The 26545-nt window shown below is 40.1% G+C and overlaps 1 protein-coding gene across 2 annotated transcripts in view; it reads left to right on the forward strand.

Annotated features, from left to right (window-relative positions):
- The first annotated feature begins 1435 nt into the window (after positions 1 to 1435).
- Positions 1436 to 26545, forward strand: part of LOC144480263 (vinculin) — a 114588-nt gene continuing 89478 nt past the window's right edge. The window contains exon 1 of one of the 2 annotated variants that reach the window (XM_078199579.1): positions 1436 to 1814. In XM_078199579.1, the coding sequence (XP_078055705.1) occupies positions 1647 to 1814 (168 nt within the window). In that variant the 5' untranslated portion in view covers positions 1436 to 1646. The remainder of the gene's footprint in view (positions 1815 to 26545) is intronic. The other variant, XM_078199580.1, reaches the window with a different exon arrangement.

The following is a 26545-nucleotide window of genomic DNA, read 5'->3' on the forward strand; positions in this document are numbered from 1 at the left end:
CCGCAAGTCTAAAGCTCCAAGCTAATCTTTTCAATATTTGTCATCTGCCTAAATCAGGGGCAAATGTTTACATATGTAATGTACAAAACATAGTATTTTTCTGATAAGAAACTTGACATTCATTATGAACTCCAAAATTAGGATTCTGTTTTTAAAATAGTGTAGGAAAAAGTTCAAATCGCAAAGGAAGTTGAAGAATTGGTAATATGCGTTGCATGTCTTCTCCTTCACCTGGACAACTGCACAGCTTGGGGACTACTGAGTTGTGGAAAAAAAATAGCTTTGCATATAATCTGGAAACTTCAGATCAGTGTATTTCAAATTACACCACAGAACAGCACTCCCAACTGAAATGATACCCTTCCTTATAGGTGAATACCATCCTTCAGCAACGTTGACACCTAGTAAATTAAATCGGGTAACTACAGTGAAACAGAATATATCCGTCCCGACAGGAAACAGAGTAAACAAAGAATGGAGAGTGCTTTAGGAAATAGCACATCGGAAGATGCAGATGATATTGATAAATCTTTGCTTTCAATATTTATATCTTAACTCTCAGGGTACATATGCTATCAGGCTCAAGTGTGGGAACTTACTTTTTAAAAATCTTCTTTTAGGTACTTCCTTATGTTTAGTGAAAGAGAGCGTTTAAGCTTAAAACATGTCTTGTGCGAAGTAAATTTGCAATCGTCACATATTTATCGAAAAAGTGTTTCTAAACTGAAAACATTTTGTGCGGAAGTAAATTTGCAATCAATCCCGCCCGCCTTGGGTCAGCCAATTAAATTATTTGCTCATCCCAAAGCTCAAATTCTACCACTTAGGAACTCACTCTCCATTAACAAATGGAAGAGGAAATAAAGCGATGGTCAGCAAACAAACCTGAGCCTGAGAGGGGGACATTAACCTGAGCAACGCGGGGGGGCCCGGGGGGGCCCCCGGGCGGGGCCCCCGCCGGCTGATATTGCTGCACTAATAATAACACAGCTCGCGGAGGCGCAGTCAGCGCGCGCCCAACGGTTTGGAACCTTCGCCGATTCAAGCCGCGCCAAACATTCCATTTTGCCGGACAAAATTCCCATTTAAGGGAATAGAACGCCTGACGTCACCTATGCAGGGATGAAGTTGGGGTTGGGGAGGGGGAGGGGAGAACAAACAGAAAACAGTCTCACGGACCGTGGGAGGGGGCGGGAGTTAGGAGCAATCACTTTGATTGATGGCTGTGATGACCAATCGGAGAGCGGAGAGCTGGGCCCGCCGAGCTCCAGCGGTGACGCAATGTTGACTCGCGGAGGGCGGGGCCGGGCAATGCAGGCGGGGCGAGGGCGGGATTAGGATAATTACTTTGATTGATGGCTGTGATGACCAATCGGAGAGCGGAGAGCTGGGCCCCAGTGTTCCAATATTGACTAGCGGAGGGCGGGGCCGGGCCGGGCAGTGTGGGCTGCGGGGGGAGGGGCTAGACCTTGATGTGGGAGCCTGGCCTCAGTCTTTCCAGGAGAGAATTGGTGATCTGCGGGCGTGACGGGAAGTGGAGAGGCTTTTGGAAACGTTTCTTTTCCTCTTTTTCGACCAGAGGGGATCCCTTTCTCTTGCTCCGCGTTTAACCTTTGATTTGATTTTGGGAATCCCGAGCTGCAGCCATGCCTGTGTTTCACACCAAGACGATAGAAAGTATTCTTGAGCCGGTGGCTCAACAAATCTCTCATCTGGTGATCATGCACGAAGAGGGCGAAGTAGATGGGAAAGCAATACCTGACCTCACCGGCCCCGTTGCTGCCGTGCAGGCAGCTGTCAGTAATCTAGTGAGGGTAAGTACATGTATGTGCCTCGAAAGCCCCTCAAGGGTGAAGTGTGTACTGTACCGCAGATGTTCCACATGTATATAAAAAGCCACAAGATCAAACAACACGATCCCTTTTCCCCCAGACAAAGATAGAGAGAAAAATGTTGAATTCACAGAGCCCAGTACAGATGAATGATTCATTCGGTGCGCTCATGGTGTCAGTTGATTAAGTTGCAGTAGGACTTTTTTCCCTTAAATAAGTCCACATCATTATCAAATATAACAATCGTGACCCATTGCTTATGCAAGTTTCCGAACTCCATAGTTGGGCGTGTAGTTTTGAATAACATCAAGACATACTTTAAAATAGTTTCAATATGTGTCTGCCACCTAACCGAAGATGGCTGTTGCGATATCCAGTTTCCCCCCCCCCACTCCCTGGCGACGTCTCATGCATCTTTAATAGTTTCATGTTTAACTGTAGACCAAACCCTGTGAGACTTCTGAAAGGCTTTGTTCCCCACTTGCCGTCAGTTGAGTATGCCCTGTGGGTACAGATTTGAGTGCCTGCTGCCAATTAGTAACACTTTTCAGTTATGAACTGATTTAGAAAAAAAAGGAAACATAACTTTCAAGTGAAGTGTGTATTTGTTTCGTAAAGTATCTAGAATTTGAGCTGATACAACGCTTCCCTTTCTGCCATACGAGAAAGAGTAGGTTGATTTGAGGTTCGTTGACAGGGTAGTTTCATCGACAGATACCGGAAAACATCGTTGCCACCCTTCGAAAATTATACATGCACGCTGTTTAGTTGGTTGTTTTGAGTGAATCTATAGTTAGTGAATAACCTTGTGCCCCATAATGTGACATTTCTTCACGGACCATTGTAATCTTCACAGCGAAGTACTTCAAATTAAGTGGGTGTTTTTGTGACAGCACTGAACCGCCTCTTTTACATTAAGAAGTTAAGAAGTAATATTTTCCATGCACTGACAAACTGGATGCTGTTCATAAGAGCTCAGTCTTTTCAGATGTTTGAGATCACGTACCAGCTGACTCAAAAACAGATTCTTCCCTGCTGCCATCAGACTTTTGAATGGACCTACCTCACATTCAGTTGATCTTTCTCCCTGGCCAACACCCTGGCTATGACTGTAACACTACATTCTGCACTCTCTCCTTTCCTTCCCTAAGTATGGTATGCTTTGTCTGTATAGCGTGCAAGAAACAATACTTTTCACTGTATACAAATACATGTGACAAACTAAATCAAAGATGTCTATGATAAACTGATTAGTGTACGAATTGCATTTTTACGATCTTGAGCAACGGTGAAAAAAAATGCTGCAATGTGGTACTTCATTAGATTACTGTAACAAGAACTTGTATTTGCCTAGCATCTTTAATGTTGCCAGATGTCCCAAACTGCTTCAAAAGAGTATTATCAAGCAAAATCAAAGCCAGCCACGTGAAATATTAAGGCAGATGATCAAAGGTTTGTTCAATGATTTGATTTTGATTTATTATTGTCACATGTATTAGCATACAGTGAACAGTATTGTTTCTTGCATGCAAGTTATGAGACAAGTTATATGCAAGGTGCTATATAAATATAATAAAGTTCCCAAGGGGCTTCATTTGAGCATTATAAAACATAATCTGATACCGAGTCATAAAAGGAGATGACCACAGGTTAGGTCCAAGAGGCAGATTTTAAGGAGGCCTTAATGGAGGAAAGTTAGAGAGGGAATTCCAGAGTTTTAGGTCCGAGACAAATGAAGGGGGGCCACCACTGGTGGAGCAATTAAAATCGATGGTGCTCAAGAAGCCAGAATTGGAGGAATGCAGATATCTTGGAGTGTTCCAGGGTGGGAGGAGATGAGAGACAGATTGCTGAGAGCAGAGTAATAGTGTAAGTTCTCAAAACAAGGTTGGTGATGTTTGCAGAATTTATCCCTTGATTTAGTTATAGTAATTTTGATATTCGTTGATTTAATTATAGTAGATTTTATTGTGGAATGCCACATTTGTGTTTGCATAAAATAAAATAATTAGGGGTGATCCATAAGACTCTATTTTCTTGGGGTGTTTTAGATGGTCAGATATACACAATCATCAAGAGGGCCAAAAATGGCAGTTCAACATCCCTGGATAGAAAGTTTTCAGGCAGGAGAGGGGTTAAAAAGGTAAGGTGTAGCATTATCAGCTAACAAATCAATTACAGCTGTGAGGAGATGAGACATACGAAATGAAGCATCAAATGAGGCCATATGGGCTGAACTCAGAAATAATAAAAGGGCAGCCACACTGCTCAGAGTATACTATAGGGCCCCAAATAGGGGAAGCTAGAAGAGCAAATATGTAGGCAAATTTCTGAGAGCAAAAGCAATGGGGCAGTAATAACTGGAAACTTTCACTAACCGACTATTAATTGGGATACAAAAAGTGCAAAGGGCACAGAGGACACAAAATTCTTGAATTGCATTCAAGAGAACCTTTTTAGCCAGCATGTAACAAACTCAATGAGAAAGGGTGCAATTCTAAATTCAGTCTTGAGGAATGAAGCTGGGCAAGTGGATGAAGTAGCAGTGGAAGTAGTGACCATAATACAGTTAGATTTAACATAATTATGGAAAAGGACACAAATAGAACAGGAGTAAAAGTTCTTAACTGGGGGAAGACAAATTTTACAAGCTAAGGAGTGAACTGGTGGACTGGACACAGCTACTAGAAATAAAATCAGCAGGAGGCATTCATAAGTGAGATTCTATGGACACGTTATAGATATGTCCCCACAAAGAAAAAGGGTGGTACTACCAAACCTGGAGTCCCCTAGTTATCCAGAAGCGTATAGGGTAAGATAAAGCAGAAAAATAAAGCTTATGACAGCCACAAAAAGCATTATTCAATAGAAAGCGTAGAGGAGTATAGAAAATACAGGGGTGAAGTAACAATGGAAGTTAGGTGAGCATAGGGAGGATACAAAAATAGTAGCAAGTAAAATCAAAGAAAACTCAGATGTTTTACTAGTACATTAAGAGCACAAGAATAACTAAAGAAAGGGGAAGGCCTATCAGAGATGTATGTGGTAATTTGTGCATTGAAGCTGAAGATGTGGTTCTCTGACTATTTTAATACAGTCTTCACTAAGGAGAGGGATGATACAGATATTTGAGTTAAAGAGGGATGTAAAATATCAGAGTCAATAAACATGATGAGAGGGGGAAATACTGGAGGGGCTGACATCCTTGAAATTGGATAAATCGCCAGGGCTGGATGGATTGTATTCCGCACTATTAAAGGAGGCCAGGGAGGGAATAGTGGATACGATGTGGATCATTTTCCAATCCTCACTAGATACAGGCAAGGTACCAGAGGATTGGTTTGTGAACATACCATTATTTAAAAAAGGTGCGAGGGATAGGCCAGAAAATTATAGGCTGGTCAGCCTGACATTGGTGGTGGGAAAATTATTGGAATCAATTCTGAGAGACATTATGAACTCTCAGGCACAGATTGATTAGGGATAGTCAGCACTGGGGAAGATTGCATCTTATTACATTTTTTGAGGAAGTAGCAAGAAGAATTGATGGGGATACTGAAGTGGATGTTGCCTACATGGATTTTAGTAAGACATTTGACAGGTTTGCACCTGGCAGACTGGTTAGACCACAGCTGGAATTTTGTGTACAGTCCTGGTCGCCACATTACAGCAAGGACATAATTGTTCTGGAGAGAATGCAGAGGGGATTTACAAGAATGTTGTCAGGGCTTGAAGATTGCAGCTGAGGAAAGATTGGATAGGCTTGTGTTGTTTTCCTCAGAATGGAGGAGGCTGAAAGGTGACCTATTGAAGTGTACAAAATTATGAGAGCTCTAGATAGGATAGACAGGAAAGACCTGTTTTCCATAGCTGAGTGGTCAATTCCCAAGGGATGTAGATTTAAACTGGTAGAAGGATTAAAGGGGATATGAGGAAAATACTTTTCACCCAAAAGGTAGTGGGCATCTGGAATTCACTGCCTGAATTCGTGGCTGAGGCTGAGACAAAAAGATACCTCAAACTGCACCTGAAGTGCTATAAGACTATAGCAAACTGCAAGGCTATGGACCAGGTGCTGAAAAGTGGGATTAAAAGGAATGGCTATTTTTTTTCTATTTTCTGGCCAGCACAGACACAATGGGCTGAGTTGCTTCTTTCTGCGCCATAACCTTTCTATGGTTCTATGTCTTATGGTTTAACACTGGTTAAATCAAAGCAATATCTGAGTATCTATCATTTGGTCCTGAGATTAAGCAATGCCTTCATAGATCTCCCATTTGGTGTGTACTTGATATTACTGAATTTTCATAAGTACTTAATTAATAACTAGACATGGTGGAGATGATCCATCTGCAATTCTATTAAAACTGTTTTGTTAAAGTTTGATGGCTCCAGGATGGATAAAGTCTGTTTCTAAGCCCCAAAGATTAGGAAGTTTCCAGGATTTGCCCCAGTCGCAATCATGTTAGCTAATCTCCACTGGAGCAACAGTAGGGGTTCTCGAGTTGGTTGGAGTCCCCTGTGTTTGGGACAAGAAATGTGTTAGGATTTCTACTTTTCATCACAACACTGTGGGCTCTCTCCTCAATAATGTACCTGCTATTGCTAGTTAAAGCAGCATTTAATTTGATGGTGATGTCTTCTGTGATGATTGGATAGTCTGAAAGTACTCCCTGTTCACACTGTAAATATACATTACTTGAGCAAGGTATGGAAGGATGAATGCTGCTTGTAGAACTGTATCCCAATGAGGAAGTGAACACACTTTCACAAGAGGGAGAAGGAAATGCTCATCGATGTCAAGCTCCTCACTACTGACAGAAAAGTGCTGAAATTACAAACTTCCATAGAACTGTTAGCATTTTATAATTACAGACATTAATTCAATTTAGGCCAATAGTGCGGTTCTGCTCCATACACATACTTGTTTTGTTAGTTTCAATGAAACATTAAACTTGCATTTATACAGTGCAAAACCGGAGTGTCTCAGTGATTCATAGCCAATAAATTTCTTATAAATATTGTCATTATTATAGGGAAGTGCAATAATGGTGTTGATTGCTGTGTTCACTAATGCAAAATATTGTTGCATGCTGATTTACAGCAGGGTACAGAACAGCGATTATTGGATGCAAGTGATTACAATAAAATTATCTAATAGTCCTTTGAAAGGAGTTCCTTCTGACGACATATATGAATATCATAAGATTATTAAATTTTGAGAATGAAACACTTTTGAAACAATTTGTGTATTAATAATCAAGCGGCCATAATCTGTCTTTTTGTTGAGCGATTTGGTTTTCGTAATTGCTTTTCATATAATCTGGATGAGCCTTGTTAAAGGTAGGGTTTAAATTCATAAAGTATTCGATAGAGCTGTTCAAAATTATGAAGGAGCTGGACAGACTAGATAGGGAGAAACTGTTCCCGCTTGTTAAAAGATCAAGAATGAGAGGGCACAAATTTAAAGTGATTTGCAAAAGAAGAACTTGCAATGTGAGAAAAAACCTTTATACACAGTGAGTGGTTTGGGTCTGGAATGCACTACCTGGAAGGAGGCAGGTTTAGTTGAGGCATTCAAAAGGGTATTACATAATTATTTGAATGGAATCAATGTGCAGGGTTAAGGAGAAAAAGGCAGGAGAATGGCACAATGCTCTTTCAGAGAGCTGGTGCAGACACGATGGGCCAAATTGCCGCCTTCTGCACTTTAACAATTTTGTGATTCATTAATCTAGAGGTTTGAACTAATCACCCAGAGAATGAGTTTGCATTCCACCATAGTGGTTTGAGAATTCTTATTCCTTGTCAGTTTTTTTTAAAAAGCAATCAAGAGGCCATTGAATTATTGTTAAAAACCATACAAATTTGGGAAGGTAACCTGTTTGGTCATGTTATGGGACTGGAGTCATGTGTAGGCAATATACTTGTCTCTTTAAGTCCCAGTGAAGTGACTGTGCAAGCAAGCACTCAGTAATGCCAAACCATCAAGCTTGGGGAAACTAGGGATAGGCAATGAATGGCAACCTGAGATTGAATTAAGAATACATGTTTAAAAAATTGCACAAATATACTCATCTAACCTCAGTAATTATTAAACTTAAATAGGTAACAAAAAATTGTGTTCATGTTAAAACCTCTTTGTCGTTTTGACAGGAGCCCATTTGCAGCTGGTGCCTCTGCCTGTGAGGTTTTTGTACAAACAGTTGTTGCTGCATCATTGTGGTCTAAATCTTTCATAATCACCCTTTGAGCTGTATGTGGGAATGGTAATTATTTTAAGAATGTCCAGTATCTTCTAAAGAGCCTTGATGTTGATTATGACACATTTCCTCCCTGTATTCCTTGCTGGAGATGGGGGGTGGCGGGAGAGAGGAAAAACTGAATGGGTGGAGAAAAGGAATTGGTATTCTTTTATATAAAAAAGAACTATCATTCTATTTCTAGAACAGCAACCAGTGAAAATTATCTGTCTCCTGACCGTCTCTGACTTACTAATAAATTAGTTTGTTGAACATATCTCGAGAGGTTTAAATTTTATTCTTACAGAGGAAATTTGATATAATTACCCATAGATTTAACCTATCAAAACTTATTTCAGTAATTTTTACTCAAAGATGTGTGAGTATTTGGAAAAGAGAGCTAGATTCATGTGTCATAGCCAGTGACCAAACTCCATATGAAAACTGTCCCTACATTTTCCATGTAACTGTCAAATTTTTAAAAAATCTTCCAATTATCATAAAATTTCAGTGTTTTTTATATTGTTTGTTATTAACATACATTTACATCAAAAAATCAAATGCTTTCATAAAAATTAGGTGCTTTCACCGTCAACCCAGATCCAGCTTTTCTACTTTTAGGCCTGGTCTACTTTGGACCTGGATGTTTCTATGACTCAGTTTTGTCTATCCACTTCATTGCTGCTGCTTTGATGTATGAGCTCCAATCTTTCACCTCATCATCTCCTCTGTGATCTCTACCATTATTCACTCTGTCCCTTTGCAATCTTCATAGTCATCTCTTCAGATGTTTTCACTGCGGTTCCCCCATTGATGTTGTTCATTGTGGCATTTAGGGCCCTGAGGATCCTTAAGAGCTGATTCATGATTTCCTTGGGTCCATCTATCCTATAGTCCTAGAAAGCTGAAGCTGACGTGCAGAAGCATGAAAATATTTATCAACCAGCCTGGAGCTTTCAAAATAAAAATAATAAGCTCGCAGACTGGTCCAGAACATGAGCTGTGTTGGACAGCCAGCCCTGCAAATTTATACCATTTCCACATTGCATGGGATATTATTAAAAGATGTATCAACTTTTCGGCATAGGATTCTTTCTTAGTAAGTTTACTTTTCTTTAGTTTGAATTTGTGCTGCTGATTTAAATATTAAATTCTAGGTTTGGTTTCTGTATCATTTACTTCTTGTCGTACCTTGCTGTCACTATTTGAGTACCTAATGCAAATTACCAAGCTTGCAATTGGTTTCTGTATGCAGGCCATTCATGTAAAAAATGAACAATGAGTGGTCCAAAGACTGTCATTGACACACAACCCTGGCAGTTATATACTTGGCTGGAGTACAGTTCCTTTCCTTTCTTAATCCAACTCATCAAATGTTCACCCCATCACACTCCCACCTGCAGATCTCCTGTCCTCCCAATCTAACCCTGGTGGCATCTATTTTGTTCCATTTCAATTCTTTTCGTCTGTTGAACTGTCTAAAATTCCAATAACTTATTTCATTGTGAATTCCTCAATTCACATAAAATCCTGAAAAGAAGTGGGAGTATGTTAAACTTAATCTTCTCTGTCAAAATCCATACTAGCTGTTTTTTATTAAGCTGTTGCTTTATTGATCCAGCCTGCTTTTTTAGAGTAGTTTGTATTAATTTATTATTATTGATGTTAGCTTGGTTGGCCTGCAATTGCAGGGGTCAGATTTGTTCCCCCATCCCATTTTTAAAATATTCACACTTAACGTTGTCTGTTCTCTGCTCATGCACAATGTCGATTCGGAAATTACAGGTCTGCAGCTCCTGGTCTTCCATCCATTAATTTCAATGAAAAAATAGAGGTCTGCATGTTTGTGACTTCCTGAGCATGATGTGCGGGTGTTGCTCTTTGTTAGTTCATGTTGCCCTAATGTCATTTTTTCCTTCTATTAAACCGATTCCTCGAAGAAATTATGACATTCAGTGACAGTCCATTCTCTGATCATTTGACTGTTATGAGTACCCTTATTGTTACGTAGTTATATTACTTAACAATTGTTAGCTAAAACATTGAGCCATTCACTCCGGAGTGGGTGGGGAAATGACAAGAAACTTGGCCTTGCCTAACTTAATTGTGGATTTGTGTGGCTTTGATTACGTCATTTGACCTTCAACATGAGAGGAAAGAAAGGACCATATTACTGGGAATGTGTACTAAAAGTTTCCAGTAGTATCAGGAATCAATTGTTTTGTAGCTTAATATAGTGAGTTGGAGCCCAAAAGTATTTTTCATTATGATGAAAATATCATGGATTTATAAAGATGCAAAATGCTAGAATGCCTTGTTTGTTTCTGTTGCTGTAAGTAGTTAATGCTTTTTTAATTAGAAGCCAGCTGTGGGAAGAGGCAGGTTTTGGTGGTTTAACTGGCAGTATTCGCCATTTGAATGTAATACTCATAGGTTGTTGAAACCATACGTAAAAGGGCACGTCTGACAATTACTGGTGACAATTACAATTACAGCAGGATGTCATTAATGTGGCATGGTTTTGATTGTTACATTGAAACCAATTAAAATAAAAATTACATTTCTTACAAATAAATAGATGTAAAGTAAATTCAAAATAAACTTTGAGTGTAAGTAGTTAGACTTTTCAACCTGGCCACAATTTATTTTCCAGAAAAGAGATTAAATTGGTATGTAGTCTGTGCTTTAGTGAAAATTGTTGCATGTACTCAAGTTACAAAATTGACACTCCAGAATATAGTTTGTAACTCTTAACAATTCCATTGCACAGAGAGTTTTTTGGGGCTATTGTCGTTTGAAATTAAACAGGCCGTAATGTAGGCAAAGAAAGGCTTTGAATCAATTCTCATGGCCAATTTTAATCAAAGTTCTTGAGCGTTGTGTAGAGAGGGATATAATCTATTCAATTTCTCTGCTGCAGCAACTTGGAGAATTACCACAACCTGCATTGCATTCAGTTATGGCTGAATGCAACAGTTCATGTCTGTGATATTGATTTCTGCATAAACTGCTGTTTATGCTGCATGGCAAATGTATCACATTTAAGGTTATTGATTTTGTATGGATAATTGGATGAAAATCTCCAGTATCAGTATAAAACTTCTAGAATTGTCAGTAATAAAAACAAATTTATTCAGTCACTGTGGATCAGTGATCCAGGTTATGTGGAAAGCATTCAAGATATTGCAAACATGCATAATGACACTTGGCACTTTGAGAAGTCATTTTAATTCAACCGTTTGTATCTTTTTTCGTATCTACTTTGTCAGTGCTGATAGTGCTACATAACTTGTATTGCATATAAGACTTTTATTTGCAGTTGTTAAGAATTTTACTTAATTGCATAAAACATTCACAATTACACTGATAAACAAAATGTCTGCAATATTGATAAATCTAGAATTTTGGAATTGCAAGCTTTTTAAACGATTGTGTCAGGAATTTTCAATAAGCCAACCTTTTTTGTATTGAGCTCCCGCTTTAACTGGCAACAAAGACCAGCTGGATTGAATCAGTGTTGAGGTTGCAAGCTCAGGCATTTAAACAATATTTAAACTTAGTGCGATGGTATGTATTTGATTTTTTGTGTGCCGGAGCATACTTTTTGTCATTTATATTAATGATTTAGATGATAATATAGGGGGCATGGTATTTCTGGTATTTCTAGCAATGGGTTCTTTCAAATACCTGCAATATTTATATGGCTGATCCAGTTAAGTTTCTCGTTAATGGTGACCTCCAAAAAGTTGAATGTTCAGGTGATAGAACACACACACATTGGAGACGATCAAGCTTGGCACTGAGGTGGCAAGTAACATTTGTGCCACACACTATCCCAAACTTGAATGTTGTTTAGATCTTGCCTGCAGTCAAAGACAAACTGAGTATCCAACTCTTTTGAGTTAAACAATTCAACTAAATTAAATAAACTGAGGGACAAATTAAAAGGGGCAGCCCCTTAAACGGGAAATTTAGTATTCAAAAAGTTGGCAAATGAACAATACAATCAAAGTGAACATGTCCACTTTTGATGTAAGGGTGGTCAGTGATGAAGCAGCTGAAGATTGTTGGGCCCAGGACACTGCCTTGAGGAACTCTTAGAACAAAGTCTTGGGACTGAGATGAACGAGCGCCAGCAACCATTACCATCTTCTTTTTTCCTGGGTATAATTTGAGCCTGTGGGAATGCTTCCCTCCATTCTTAGAGTCAGAGGTTTACAGCATGGAAACAGGCCCTTTGGCCCAACTTTACCATGCCGCCCTTATTTTTTAAAACCCCTAAGCTAATCCCAATTGCCCGCATTTGGCCCATATCCCTCTATACCCATCTTACCCATGTAACTATCTAAATGCTTTTTAAAAGATAAAATTGTACCCGCCTCTACTACTACCTCTGGCAGCTTGTTCCAGACACTCACTTCCCTCTGTGTGAAACAATTGCTCCTCTGGACACTTTTGTATCTCTCCCCTCTCACCTTAAACCTATGCCCTCTAGTTTTAGACTCCCCTATCCTTGGGAAAAGGTGTTGACTATCTACCTTGTCTATTCCCTTCATTATTTTATAGACCTCTATAAGATCACCTCTCAGCCTCCTACACCCCAGAGAAAAAAGTCCCAGTCTATTCAGCCTCTCCTTATAACTCAATCCATCAAGACCCGGTAGCATCCTAGTAAATCTTTTCTGCACTCTTTCTAGTTTAATAATTTCCTTTCTATAATAGGGTGACCAGAATTGCACGCAGTATTCCAATTGTGGCCGTACCAATGTCTTGTACAACTTCAACAAGACGTCCCAACTCCTGTATTCAATGTTCTGGCCAATGAAACCAAGCATGCTGAATGCCTTCTTCACCACTCTGTCCACCTGTGACTCCACTTTCAAGGAGCTATGAACATGTACCCTTAGATCTCTTTGTTCAGTAACTCTCCCCAACGCCCTACCATTAACTGAGTAAGTCCTGCCCTGGTTCAATCTACCAAAATGCATCACCTCGCATTTGTCTAAATTAAACTCCATCTGCCATTCGTCAGCCCACTGGCCCAATTGATCAAGGTCCCGTTGCAATTGGAGATAACTTTCTTCACTGTCCACTATACCACCAATTTTGGTGTCATCTGCAAACTTACTAACCATGCCCCCTATATTATCATCCAAATCATTAATATAAATGACAAATAACAGTGGGCCCAGCACTGATCCCTGAGGCACACCGCTGGTCACAAGCCTCCAGTTTGAAAAACAACTCTCTACAACCACCCTCTGGCTTCTGTCAAGAAGCCAATTTTGTATCCATTTAGATACCTCCCCCTGGATCGCGTGAGATTTAACTTTATACAACAACCTACCATGTGGTACCTCGTCAAAGGCCTTGGTAAAGTCCATGTAGACAACATCAACTGCACTGCCCTCATCTACCTTCTTGATTACCACTTCAAAAAACTCAATTAAATTTGTGAACTTAATTTACTGAAGTTTCCTCAGAAACATCCTTTTTAATAAAGGCTGGGCCTATCAAGTTATTACTTATGGTTCTTTCTTTTCATAACTTATCCTCCTGACACTTAATTCTGGCCTCATTGCTCTCTTCTCACGCCTCTTGGACCTGATAGTCTGCTTGTTTTCACTGGCAAATACAGTACATAATACTCCAGGTGTGGTCTGCAGTGAAAGTTCTGGGAATTTGAACCGACTGATTTATTTCACTTGATGAGCTGTTAAACAATTGATAAACTAAGGCAATATCAACTTATTTCCACATAACTGTTTCTTAAATCTCTATAGTTTCTTTTACACATATTTAAGTGTTAACTCTCAGTCTCTAAACCAGTTAACAATTTTATTTGTAATAGGAATATAGCTTTTTGAGTTTTCCCTCTGGAATGACACTGTTCAGAGGCAATAAGTGGGGAAAAAGGGATTTAAGCTTCCTGTTTATCTGGTGATTTTACCATTGGTAAAGGGATGTGTGAAAGGAGTGAACAGTTATGTTTTTTGCCTGGATCACCTTTTTTGTGGCCTAGCATTCATAATCTCTCCCTCAATGTCAGTAAAACGGAGAAGATAGTTATCAACTTCAGGAAGTGTAGTGGAGGACATGCCCCTGTCTACATCAATGGGGATGAAGTGGAAATGGTTGAGAGTTTCAAGTTTGAGTCCAGATCACCAATAACCTGTTCTGGTCCCTCTATGCCGACACTATAGTTAAGAAAGCCCACCAACGCTTCTACTTTCTCAGGAGGCTTTGTCATGTCTGCTACGACTCTCTCCAACTTTTACAGATGCACCATGGACTGCATCCTTTCTGGATGTATCACAACTTGGTATGGCGCCTGCTCTGACCAAGACCGCAAGAAACTACAAAAGATTGTGAATAAAGCACATCCCATCCACTGACTCTGTCTACACTTCCCACTGTCTTGGAAAACCTGCCAGCACGATCAAGGATCCCACGCACCCCGGACATACTGTCTTGCACCTTCCTTTTTCAGGAAAAAGATACAAAAGTCACATACCAACCAACTCAAGAACAGCTTCTTCCCTGCTGCCATCAGACTTTTGAATGGACCTTCCTTATATTAAGTTGATCTTTCTCTACACCCTAGCTATGACTGTAACACTACATTCTTCACCCTCTCCTTTCCTTCTCTGTCAATGTGTTTTGTCTGTATAACGTGCAAGAAATAATACTTTTCACTATATCCCAATACATGTGACAGTAATAAATCAAATCATGCTGCAGTATGACTGTTTGAAGTATTATGTTTTTCTAGACTACTCCATGAAATGTACGTAATTCTAATTGATGTACAACCCTGATCTTTGGTATGCTAGAACAGTGTAGAAATGAAATCAGCACCAGTCTTCTACCTTAAATGTTCATTCTGTCCACAGTGGTGGTAGAGTATGTCATCTATCATGTACACTGCAGCAATTCACAAGGTTCCATGACAGCACCTTCCAAACCCATGACTTTTATCACCTCCAAGGACAAGGGCAGCAGATGGATGGGAACACCACCACCTGCAAATCATAGAGGTTTACAGCATGCCTCTCCAAGCCAGGCATCATCCTGACTTAGAACTATTTCACTGTTCCTTCACTGTTGCTGGATTAAAATCCTGGCACTCCTGCCCCTGCAGCACTTTGGGTGAACCTACACCACATGGACAGCAGCAGTTCAAAATGTGGCTCATGACCTTCTCAAGGATGAGGAACATCCATTGACCAGAATCTAAACTGGACCAACCGTACATTGTGTCTACAAGAGCAAGTCAGAGGTTAGGAATTCTGCAGAGAATAACTCGAGTCCTGGTTCCCCAAAGCCTGTCCACCATCTACAAGGCACAAGTCAGGTGTGTGGTGGAATATTCTCCACTTGCCTGGTTGAATGCAGCTCCAACAACAACACGAAGCTTGACACTATCCAGGACCAGCAGCCCCTCGTGATTGGCACTGCATCCACTACCTTCAACATTCATTCCCTCCTCCACCGATGCACAGTGAAACAGCGTGTACCATCTACAAGATGCACTGTAACAACTCACCAAGACTCCTTCAACAACTTCCAAACCCACGAGCTCTACCACCTAGAAGGGTAGCAAATGCATCGGAACACTATCACCTGCAAGTTCCCCTTAAAGTCACACATCAAACTGACTTGGAAATATATCATCATTTGTTCAGTGTTGTTGGGTTAGAATCCTAGAACATGCTTCCAAACAGCAGGACGGACATACCTGCACCACATGGACTGCAGCGGTTCAAGAAGGTGGATCATCATTATCTTCTCGAGGGTATTTAGGGATGGGGAAATAAATTTTGACCTAGCTAGCGACAGCCACATCCCATGAATAAATTTAAAATAAAAAGGGCAATAAATGTTGGCTTAATGAGTGATGTCCATATCCCGCTAATTAAATAAAAAAATACTTTTGTCTTTCTCCAGTGAGCAGCTTAACGTCTGAGATGAGATTCTAACCCTTGGCTGTCAGTTAGAATCATAGAATCCTATAGTGCGGAAGGAGGCCATTCGGCCCACCGAGTCTGCACTGACCACTATCCCCATCCAGGTCCTATCCCCATAACCCTATGCATTTACCCTAGCTAGTCCCCTGACACTAAGGGTCAATTTAGCATGGCCAATCCATCCAACCCACACATCTTTGGACTGTGGGAGGAAACTGGAGTACCTGGAGGAAACCCATGCAGACACAGGGAGAATGTGCAAACTCCACACAGACAGTGACCCAAACCAGGAATCGAACATGGATCCCTGGTGCTGTAGGCAGCAGTGCTAACCACTGTGCCACCGTGCTGCCCTAGTAAAGAGTTCAGTGCTGCAATGTGTTGAAAACCATTGCTCATTAGTGCACATATATCAAAGAGATTTTATTTGATGCATGCATAATTATTCTTCATTGTCTAGCTCTGATAATTTCAGAGGATATTATTACTAGTTCATGCAATAAAACAAAGTAGAACTGTGTTCCACCTATGTCTGTAAAGTACAAAATAGTTTCCTATCTCCTTTGGGGTGTGGGTGTGGTTGCGTATGTGGGTGTTTTCTGCAAAACATTTTTATAAATCAAGCTAATCTACCATCAATATTTTTCTGAATATCAGAGTTAAGGATCCAAAAAGGTTACTGTAAAATGTCACGGTGAGGAATTGAAATTAACTTGGGAGATTTCATTTAAAACGAACATTGGAGTAATCAAATCAAGTTTGCATTTGATGACTTTGAAAAGTTAAAATTGATGTTAGTTAAATGAGAAATTGCTTTGTTTATAAAGATCATCTAAAACAAAATTGAAAACTAGTTTGTCTCTGAATTATTTTGTCAAATTATTTTAATATTGGAGAAATTTGCTCATATTAAAGATGTGACTGGGTGTGCACCTTTGTACCTGGAGTATTGTTATGATGATAGAAATATTGTGTACCAGCATGGCACATTACCTGAAATTTTACTGCCCCACCCGCCACAGGAATTGGAGTGGGCGAGGGGCGGACCATGGAAAGATCCATTGACTTCAGGTGGCGTTTTGCAACTGTAAAATCCCGCCCATTGTCTCCAACAATATTATAATAGTGTGCACAGTATTCACTTTTCTCTGTCTTCATCCTGTACATGATGCTTGGCTCAATTTTAGTTTGATTTGATTTATTATTGTCACATGTATTGGGATACAGTATTATTTCTTGCACGATATACAGACAAAGCATACCGTTCATCGAGTAATCAGGGAGAAGGAAAGGAGAGGGTGCAGAATATAGTGTTGCAGTTACAGATAGGGTGAAGAAGCGTGCCTTAGCTGAGATCAGCTAAGCGACCATAAATCAGGACATTTGAGATCTTGAGGCACTGTTTGAATCTTGAAATGGACATTCAAGACACCTTTTAGATTAGGAGTTCGAATATGTTCATTTTGTGCTCGAGGAAAGGATGTGAATGAAATCTTTTCTGTTTTGGCTACCTGATGGCAGCACCAAGAAGTTTTTGGTTTAGCATTTAGATGGAAAACAAAACCCCCTCAATTATACACAACATTGTGGGTCAGTGTTCAGTGCACCATTTTGTAGCCCCATATGATATCTGATTTTTCGTAATTGTTTGGTTATGGCTCCATGGCCATTGGAACTGGATTGAGACCACCAAGAAGTAGAGATGTTCTAGCCAGGACACAGAAATGCCATTCTTAGCTACATTTCAACTCTGGTCCCTGAGATGAAAGTCCACTCATTCCCTTGGCATCACTAGCCTTCTAGATTGAAAATACTTCTAATGGCTCTGCGCAGCAGAAATGAGTGTAATGAATATTAACCGTATCCATTGCAAGTCTTACTGCATGGCAAATAATGTGATAGTGACACTCAAAATAGCTTAATACTGGCATACATTCAAACAATGTGCATTCTTCATGGCAAGCAGATAAAATGGCCCTCTCTTCAATCATGTTAAATTTGTTGACAGTTGTTGCTGACCTCAGTAGGAATGTTGCATTCTTGTGACAAGGCTTGGCTAATTGCCTCAGTTGTATTTCGCAGACTTTGAGGGAGAGACAATGAATGATGTCAATATGGTGCAGTTAAACAGATATGTAGAGGCTAGTGTGTGGAGTGGGCATAGCATGGACTGGCCATTAACTCAGTTCAATGGTTCAACACATTTGTACATATGTGGGTTTCCTGGACCATGTGAAAACCTGAAAATACGAAGAACTGGTTTTATAGTGTTGGCATGTTGAGATAAAATTTCAACTTTTGTCATTGTACTCTTTGTTTAGAAAATGACCCATTCTACAAATTGCAAAGTAGATAGTTACTAAAAATACTTTGAAACAAGATAGCAAAATAAGTGGTTATCATTGGTAGGCCACTCTTTTCCTTCCTGTTTTTCAAAAGATACAATCAATATATGGTCAAACTAGCTGCTTCTTCCTTCAAAGATGATTTCTACTGAAAAGTGAAAATATTATATTGATTGAAAACTGCAAGTAGGTTATTTTGATTACTTTACTAAAATTAACCAACAGAGGAAAAATACACCTTTAACTGGAGGCTGAGGTGGTTGAGAAGGCGTATGGTGTGCTGGCCTTTATCAATCGAAGGATTGAGTTTAGGAGTCCGGGGATAATGATGCAGATATATAAGACCCTCGTCAGACCCCACTTGGAGTACTGTGCTCAGTTCTGGTCGCCTCACTATAGGAAGGATGTGGAAAGGATTGAAAGGGGGCAGAGGAGATTTACAAGGATGTTGCCTGGATTGAGTGGCATGCCTTATCAGGATAGGCTGAGGGAGCTCGGTCTTTTCTCCTTGGAGAGACGAAGGATGAGAGGAGACCTAATAGAGGTGTATAAGATGTTGAGAGGCATAGATCGGGTGGACTCTCAGAGGCTTTTTCCCAGGGTGGAAATGTCGGCTACGAGAGGACACAGGTTTAAGGTGCTGGGGGGTAGGTACAGGGGAGATGTTAGGGGTAAGTTTTTCACAGAGGGTGGTGGGCGAGTGGAATCGGCTGCCGTCAGTGGTGGTGGAGGCGAACTCAATAGGGTCTTTTAAGAGACTCCTGGATGAGTACATGGAGCTTAATAGGATGGAGGGTTATAGGTAGGTCAAGAAGGTAGGGATGTGTTCGGCACAACTTGTGGGCCAAAGGGCCTGTTTGTGCTGTAGTTTTTCTATGTTTCTAACTGAAAAGGAAAGCCAATGTAAGACCATGAGAGAGATATTTTAGTTTTGCATTTTTCTGCTAGGTTTTCAACACAATTCTTTTGGAAACATCAACTTGCTGCAAATTGCCCTAACTGCTTTAAACTCAACAGGAAACAATCTACTTGTTATTGCAAGTTACAGGCTCATTTTCCTTTGCAATTAGGGATACCAGCTTCTGGCTAAAATGCTAGCATTACAGCTTCGGGAAAATTAATCTGATCCAGGCTGGCCAGATGGGATTCATTAAAGGTTGTTCTTTCATTGATGTCACTTTCTGTTTTTCACATAGTTATGGAAACCCAAGTTCATTGAATAGATCGGTTACCTTAATTTAGGTTCAGATGTATGTTTGTAACTCTTAAATCTTTGTCAATATGTTTGAGAGAAATGGTAACTGAGGATGTTATTGTTTTAAACCTTAAGTATTCATTTGTATATTCTCCACCCTGCATTCTAATTTTATAACACCATTTCATGATTCTCTGTGGTATACAGAAAGTGAATTATAAATAATATGCAAAGATGTGACTTATTAGGGACTGGTGCCTTCTTCCTTAGTTATCTACTATAAAATTTGATAATACCTACCAAGGACTGCTAAAGGCACTAGAGTCATAAGTAAATGGTTTACATTATTCTATAGTTAACACTGAAATTGTGCAGCATTCTATTATAGTTGCTTTTCCAGTATGCTCATTTGCTGGACAAGTTGAATTGACTTTGATTCACTCCTGGCCTTGCTTAATCCAAAATATAATGCATCAAAAATGTTTTTCAACATTTAATAAGAATTTAAGTTTACGATATGTCTTGTAAATTTTTGATAAACTTTCACTCTCAAAAATAAAAAAAACCCTTGGTAATTCCTTTTAGGCATTTGATAGACGTAGGATTACAGTCAACCACAAAGCATTGATCCAAACCTTTGCATGATCCCCACCTTTTTAAAGTGATAGTACTTTCGAAAACAATTGTGCAACAAGCAGGTACCCAAAAATCATGGGTGGGTTTGAGATGGTATTCATAGAATCATATAGAGTAGAAGTGGACCTTTGACCATCAAGTCTGCATTGAGATGTGTGAAACACCTGACCTCCCATTTACCAGCACGTGGCACATAGCCTTGAATGTTATGGTGTGTTAAGTGCTCATTCAGATACTTTTTAAAGGATGTGAGGCAACTCACCTCTCCCACCCTCCTAGGCAGTGCATTCCAGGCCGTCACCACTCTCTAGTTAAAATAGTTTTTCCTCACGTCCCTCCTAAACCTACTGCCCCTCACCTTGACCCTATGTCCCTTTGTGACTGACCCTTCTACTAAAGGGAACAGCTGCTCCTTATCCACCCTGTCCATGCCCCTCATAATCTTGTACACTTCAATCAGATCACCCCTTGGTCTTCTCTGCTCCAACGAAAACAACCCAAGCCTATCCAACCTCTTACTAATCCTACCCCCTACATTGTGATCTATGTCGTTTATATAAATGACGAATAATAGGGAACCCAGCACAGTTCCCTATGCTGCTCCACTGGACACTGGCTTCCAATCACTAAAGCAGTCTTCTGTCACCATCCTCTGTCTCCTACAACTGAGCCAATTTTTAACCCAAGTCCTCAAATTACCCTGTACCCGAGGTGCATTTGCTTTCTTTATAAGTCTCCCATCTGGGACCTTGTCAAAGGATTTGAAGAAATCCATATACACTGAATCAACTGCACTATCCTCATCTGCACACCTGGTCACCTCAAAAAAAAATCAATCAAATTTGTTAGCCATGACATCCATCTTACAAAGCCATGCTGACTATCCCCAATCAAGCCTTGCCTCTCCGAGTGGAAATAGATGCTCTCCTTCAGACTTTTCTCCAGTAGCTTCCCTATCACTGATGTGAGACTCACTGGGCTGTAGTTCCCTGCCTTAATCTCTACAACCCTTCTTAAATAGCAGAACCATATTGCAGTTCTCCAGTCTTCATGCCGGCGTTGGACTGGGGTGAACACAGTAAGAGTTTTAACAACACCAGGTTAAAGTCCAACAGGTTTATTTGGTAGCAAATACCATGTATTTGCTACAAAATAAACCTGTTGGACTTTAACCTGGTGTTGTTAAAACTCTTACTGTGACCTCCCCCATAGCCAGAGAGGAATTAAAAATTTGGGTCAGAGCTGCTGCAATCTCCTCTCCTGCGTCCCGCAGCAGCCTGGAACACAATTTATCTGGACCTGGAGATTTGTCCACTTCTAAGCCTCTCAACACCTCCAATATTTTGTACTTCCCTATGTCAATTTGCTCAAGAACCTCGCAATTTCTCCCCGAGTTCCATCCCTTCGTCCTCATGGATGTGAAATCTTCGTTCAACACTCTACCAATGTGCTCTGGCTCCATCCACAGATTGCTCCCTTGATCTCTAATAGGCTCTACTCTTTCCCTGGTAATCCTCTTCCCACTGATATACTTATGGAATATCTTGGGATTTTGCCGTACTTTTACCAGCCAGAGCTTTCCCATATCACTTCTTTGCTTTCCTAATTGCTTTTTTAAGCTCCACCCTACACTTTCTGTACTTCACTAATGCCTCCACTGAAAACCTTTTTCTTCTCATATTACCCTGAATGTGCCTGGTCATCCATGGTTCTCTGGGCTTGTTACTCTTTCCTGTCACCCTAGAGGGAACATGCCGGACTTGTGCCTTCTCCATTTCCTTTTTGAATGCCCCCTCCCACTGCTCTTCTGTAGATTTCCCCACTAGTAGCTGTTCCCAGTCTACCTTGGCCAGGCCCTGCTTTATTTTTTTATTTTATGAAACTCTACTTTCCCCCAATCCAAAACTTCTTTTTAAACTTGTCAATTTCTTTGTGCATACCAAACTTAAATTATATCATGTTGTGATCGCTATCACTAAAATGCCCCCCACCACCACCTCAATCACCGGTCCAGCATAGCTTCTTCCCTTGTTCGACCCTCAATTGGCCTAAAACATTCTCCTGTACACATTTCAAGAAATCCACTCCAATCAAACTCTTAACACTATGTCTATCCCAGTTGATAGTGGGAAAGTTGAAATCTCCTACTTTAATTACTTTATTGTTATTATTTTTACACACCTCCATAAATTGTACACATATTTGCTCCTCAATTTCCCGCTGACTATCTGGGGTCTATAATAAACACCGAGCAATGTGGCTGTCCCTTTTCTATTCCTAAACTCTACCCACAAAGCTTCATTCGATACCCCGCCAGGATATTATTTCTACTTACTGCAGTAACTGACTCCTTAACTAATAATGCAATGCCTCCTCCTCTTTCACCCCCTCCTCTGAAGATTCTATGTCCTGGGATGTTGAGTTGCCAATCCTGCCCCTCCCTCAACCACGTCTCTGTGATGGCTACCATATCACAATTCCATGTGTCAATCATCTTAATTATTTAATAATTCCAGCTATCATCTACCTGCAAGTGAATCAATTCAAATGCTATCAGGAAGTCTGGATTGATAATGTTGTCCTCTTGACCTGTAGCCTCCAAATAAATGATTAATGTGAATTTGAATTTAGAGGGATATGAAAGTGGGCATGTTTTAGGAGGGATATGAAAGTGGGCATGTTTTAGGAGGGATGTGAAAGTGGGCATGTTTTAGGAGGGATATGAAAGTGGGCATGTTTGTTTGTTTTTAATACTGGAAAATATAGATACCAGCATATAAGCTCTTGAATTTCAAAGTTATAAATCCAGGAAAGTATTTGTATTGAATTGATGAGTAGTTGTTTGCTAGTGACCATGGATTATTTGAGGTGTGGTGCGCATGGTTGTATTGCATAAGTTATAGTTTGAATGTTTTAGAAGTAATAGTTTTCTAGTTTTAGACATTGAATCTTAAACATAACTTAAGTGGCGGGAGGAATCCTGATAAACATCAAGAGGCTGGCAAACTACACAGACTTAAGATAATTCCAGTATAAAAAGTATTTTGCATTTACTGGATAAGGCCAAAGTAAAAGGTTGCTCATCATAAAAGAGCAGGTGGGCTTACTTAGCTAACGAGCTGGAGACTTAACATCTGCATTTATCTCTAAGCTATTCTTGTGGTTTCCTAGAATGAAGGAAAACTTTAAAATTAAAAGATAGTTAATGTGCATTTCTACCTGGGAACAGGCTGTGTACGTCACGTTTACATGGGGATGCATGGCGTTTAGTGACGTTCTTTGTTTTGAGTTTACCTCTATGAATTCAGTCAGTGCATAGCCAGCAGGCAAGATTGATTGAAAGAAACAGCTACGAAGAGACAGCAAACAGGAAGACTGGCTAATGTTTGAAAAGCAGCTAAAGGACTGTCAGCTTTGGGTCTTGTGTAGCTCCTTGGAAGTTGAGAGGTAAAGCCAAACCAACACCGGAAGTAGAATAAATGCCATGTACTATTGTCCATGGAGCAGCCTGTGATTGCTAACTGATATTCAGTATAAGACAGAAAACCGACTGGAAGATTTGTTTACCTGGAAGTCAAAGGAAGGAATCTATAGTAATCCTCTCTGTGAAAAACAGCTAACCTTGTTGCTGGAAGTAATCAACTTAATTCCAGTTTGAGACAATAGAAGTGGCCTTTCGGAAATCAGGGGTGGGGGGTGGTTTCCTGATAGGGTGTGGGTGGGGTTGTTGTCGGTGCTGACTCAATGGGCTGAAAGGCCTCCTTCTGTCCTGTAGGGATTCTATGATGATCTTCATTTCAATTTGTGGGTGGGGCTGACATGAGTGAAATGATTTTTAAACTAGTGTTAAAGATTGCAAAAACTTGATTTATGTTTGACGTAACTTGTGTTTAAAATTCCCTGATTGGTTCAGACAATTTACGCTGATAAAGCCAGTGGAAAACATTTGCCCCATTGCTTCAAGCTGCTCTATTTTCAAGGACATTATCTTAATGTTAACGGAGTACTGTGAAACTGCGGCAGCGATGTCTGAGTGCATTACTCATTCCTGTATACAATATAGGGGTAGAAAGATGAGGGGAATTGTCTGTTTGATCTTTCAAGACAAACTGAAAAAAGACATGTGCTATGGACAGTGGCCTTTTAAGGAAATGTTCAGCTCTCTAAATGAGACTGCCTTAAAAGGAAAACTTCTGGAGCTTGTTACTGTAACTTTTTGTACTCATTGTCCAGCTTGTAAATTCATTTTTCAGGCAAGTGCAGTAGGATTCCCTTTGTCAGAAAATACATGTTAGGATTACAATTGTAGTTTTTCTGCTTACTGGAGCTAAAATTATTTTGTGCAAGTCCTTTTGCAGCTAAAACAAATTGGTGCTTGTGGAGATGCTAATTAAGATTGCAAGTTTGCATGCAACGATACAGATGCAAATAATGCATCTAATTGGGAACATAGTAAATTCCAATGAAATTGAAGCACATTTTTAACCTGAAATACAGTTTAATCAAGGTCCATCTTTCACGGCTGTTTTTTTAGGCAAGATGAATTTGTGGAACAGTTTACTCAGAAAATTCATCGGGTCAGCTTCATGGAATTGAGGAAATCATACTGTCGCAGATGTTCTCTCTTTTTGCGTTTGTAATTTAGAGTAGTAAATAATTGTCATCAGTAACAACACTGCATTTTCATGTCCATTTCTATTTAGTCTAATTGCCATATAAGCAGAGGGTTCACACTCATCTATGTTAGTTCATCATATCTCATATGCCCTGCCCCTATCATGAGGAGTTTCTTATACATCTGCCAATGTTACTGCATTAAGCTTTTGTGGCTTAGTGATACCATTGTCAGTTAAAGAAGGCTGTACAATCCCCACATTAATGCCGGCTTTTGCTTCTTCTACTATATAGAAACCCTACAGTGCAGAAGGAGGCCATTCGGCCCATCGAGTCTGCACCGACCACAATCCCACCCAGGCCCTACCCCCACATATTTTACCCGCTAATCCCTCTAACCTACGCATCCCAGGACTCTAAGGGACAATTTTTAACCTGGCCAATCAACCTAACCCGCACATCTTTGGACTGTGGGAGGAAACCGGAGCACCCGGAGGAAACCCACGCAAACACGAGGAGAATGTGCAAACTCCACACAGACAGTGACCCGAGCCGGGAATCGAACCCGGGACCCTGGAGCTGTGAAGCAGCAGTGCTAACCACTGTGCTACCGTGCCGCCCGTACCCGAAAATCAACTCTAAATAAGCACTCAATAACAGTTTTCTAAAATTTGCTGTATACCAATTTGATCCTGTATCCTATTGCCTTTCTCTCTTGGTTGAGTTTTAAATTGTGTTCTGGATTTTCTTTATACCCTATATACATAATGCTTTCAAAGCCCCAGGTTTCTGCTGTTTTCACATTTTTCTGTGATGCAAGGTTCAATCATATATGACTGTTCTTCACTGCCTCTACTGTTTCAATGGCTCCCTGGTGTGCTGCTGAACACCTCCCTGATGTAGGCATATCACAAAATTATGAATTTCTCTGTCTTTTTGGCTGCATAGCTTTGCATTCTGTTTGCTGTTTTTTGCTGCAGATGGGCATGACCAGCTCTGGTCCTTGGATGTCTTTCAGCTTCATCTTTCGCCATTTTAATAATATTCATGGAGTACTTAGGTTGGCAAATATATTTTTGCCCTTCCGTGTTTATTACTTTACAGCTTGCCTCTTGAATTCCATCTGCGAATGATCTGTCTACATAATTACTTTGTTGCTCCCAAACTATTGCTATCTATTCAACTGTTCTTTCCTTCCTAGTCTGATATTGTCTGTGGAATTGAGGACTTTGACAGAAATTAGAAACTTCAGTGTTTGCACATTGGCTCCCCAACACAGCCCATTCAAAACTTTTTCCATCATCTTATCTGCTCCTTTTCATCTTTTAGTTGATTTTCTTATTTATTCCCTGAATCTGCATTGTTTCATAAGTCTGAAGTGGTATCTTTACAAATATGTAAATGAACATAGTAACTTTATTTCTGCTGACACATAAGATATTTCACATGATAAATTTCATTTATTGGATTCCTATATTTTTGCCACATTGCACTTGGTTTTCTATTAGCATCTGTACATTTTATTTGATGGCTCTTTTTAAAACAAAAAATTGTCCATGTGTGGGCAACGCTGGCAAAGATGGATTTATTGCCGAGCATGAGTTGTCTGAAGAAAGTGGGCTTTCTCCTGGAACCACAGCAGGTCTGAGGGTAATGATTCTTCCATAAATGTTGGGACGAGGATTCTGAGATATTGATTTGAATTATTATTGTC

This window comes from Mustelus asterias, chromosome 28 (assembly GCF_964213995.1).
Source record: "Mustelus asterias chromosome 28, sMusAst1.hap1.1, whole genome shotgun sequence".
NCBI classification, from domain to species: domain Eukaryota; kingdom Metazoa; phylum Chordata; class Chondrichthyes; order Carcharhiniformes; family Triakidae; genus Mustelus; species Mustelus asterias.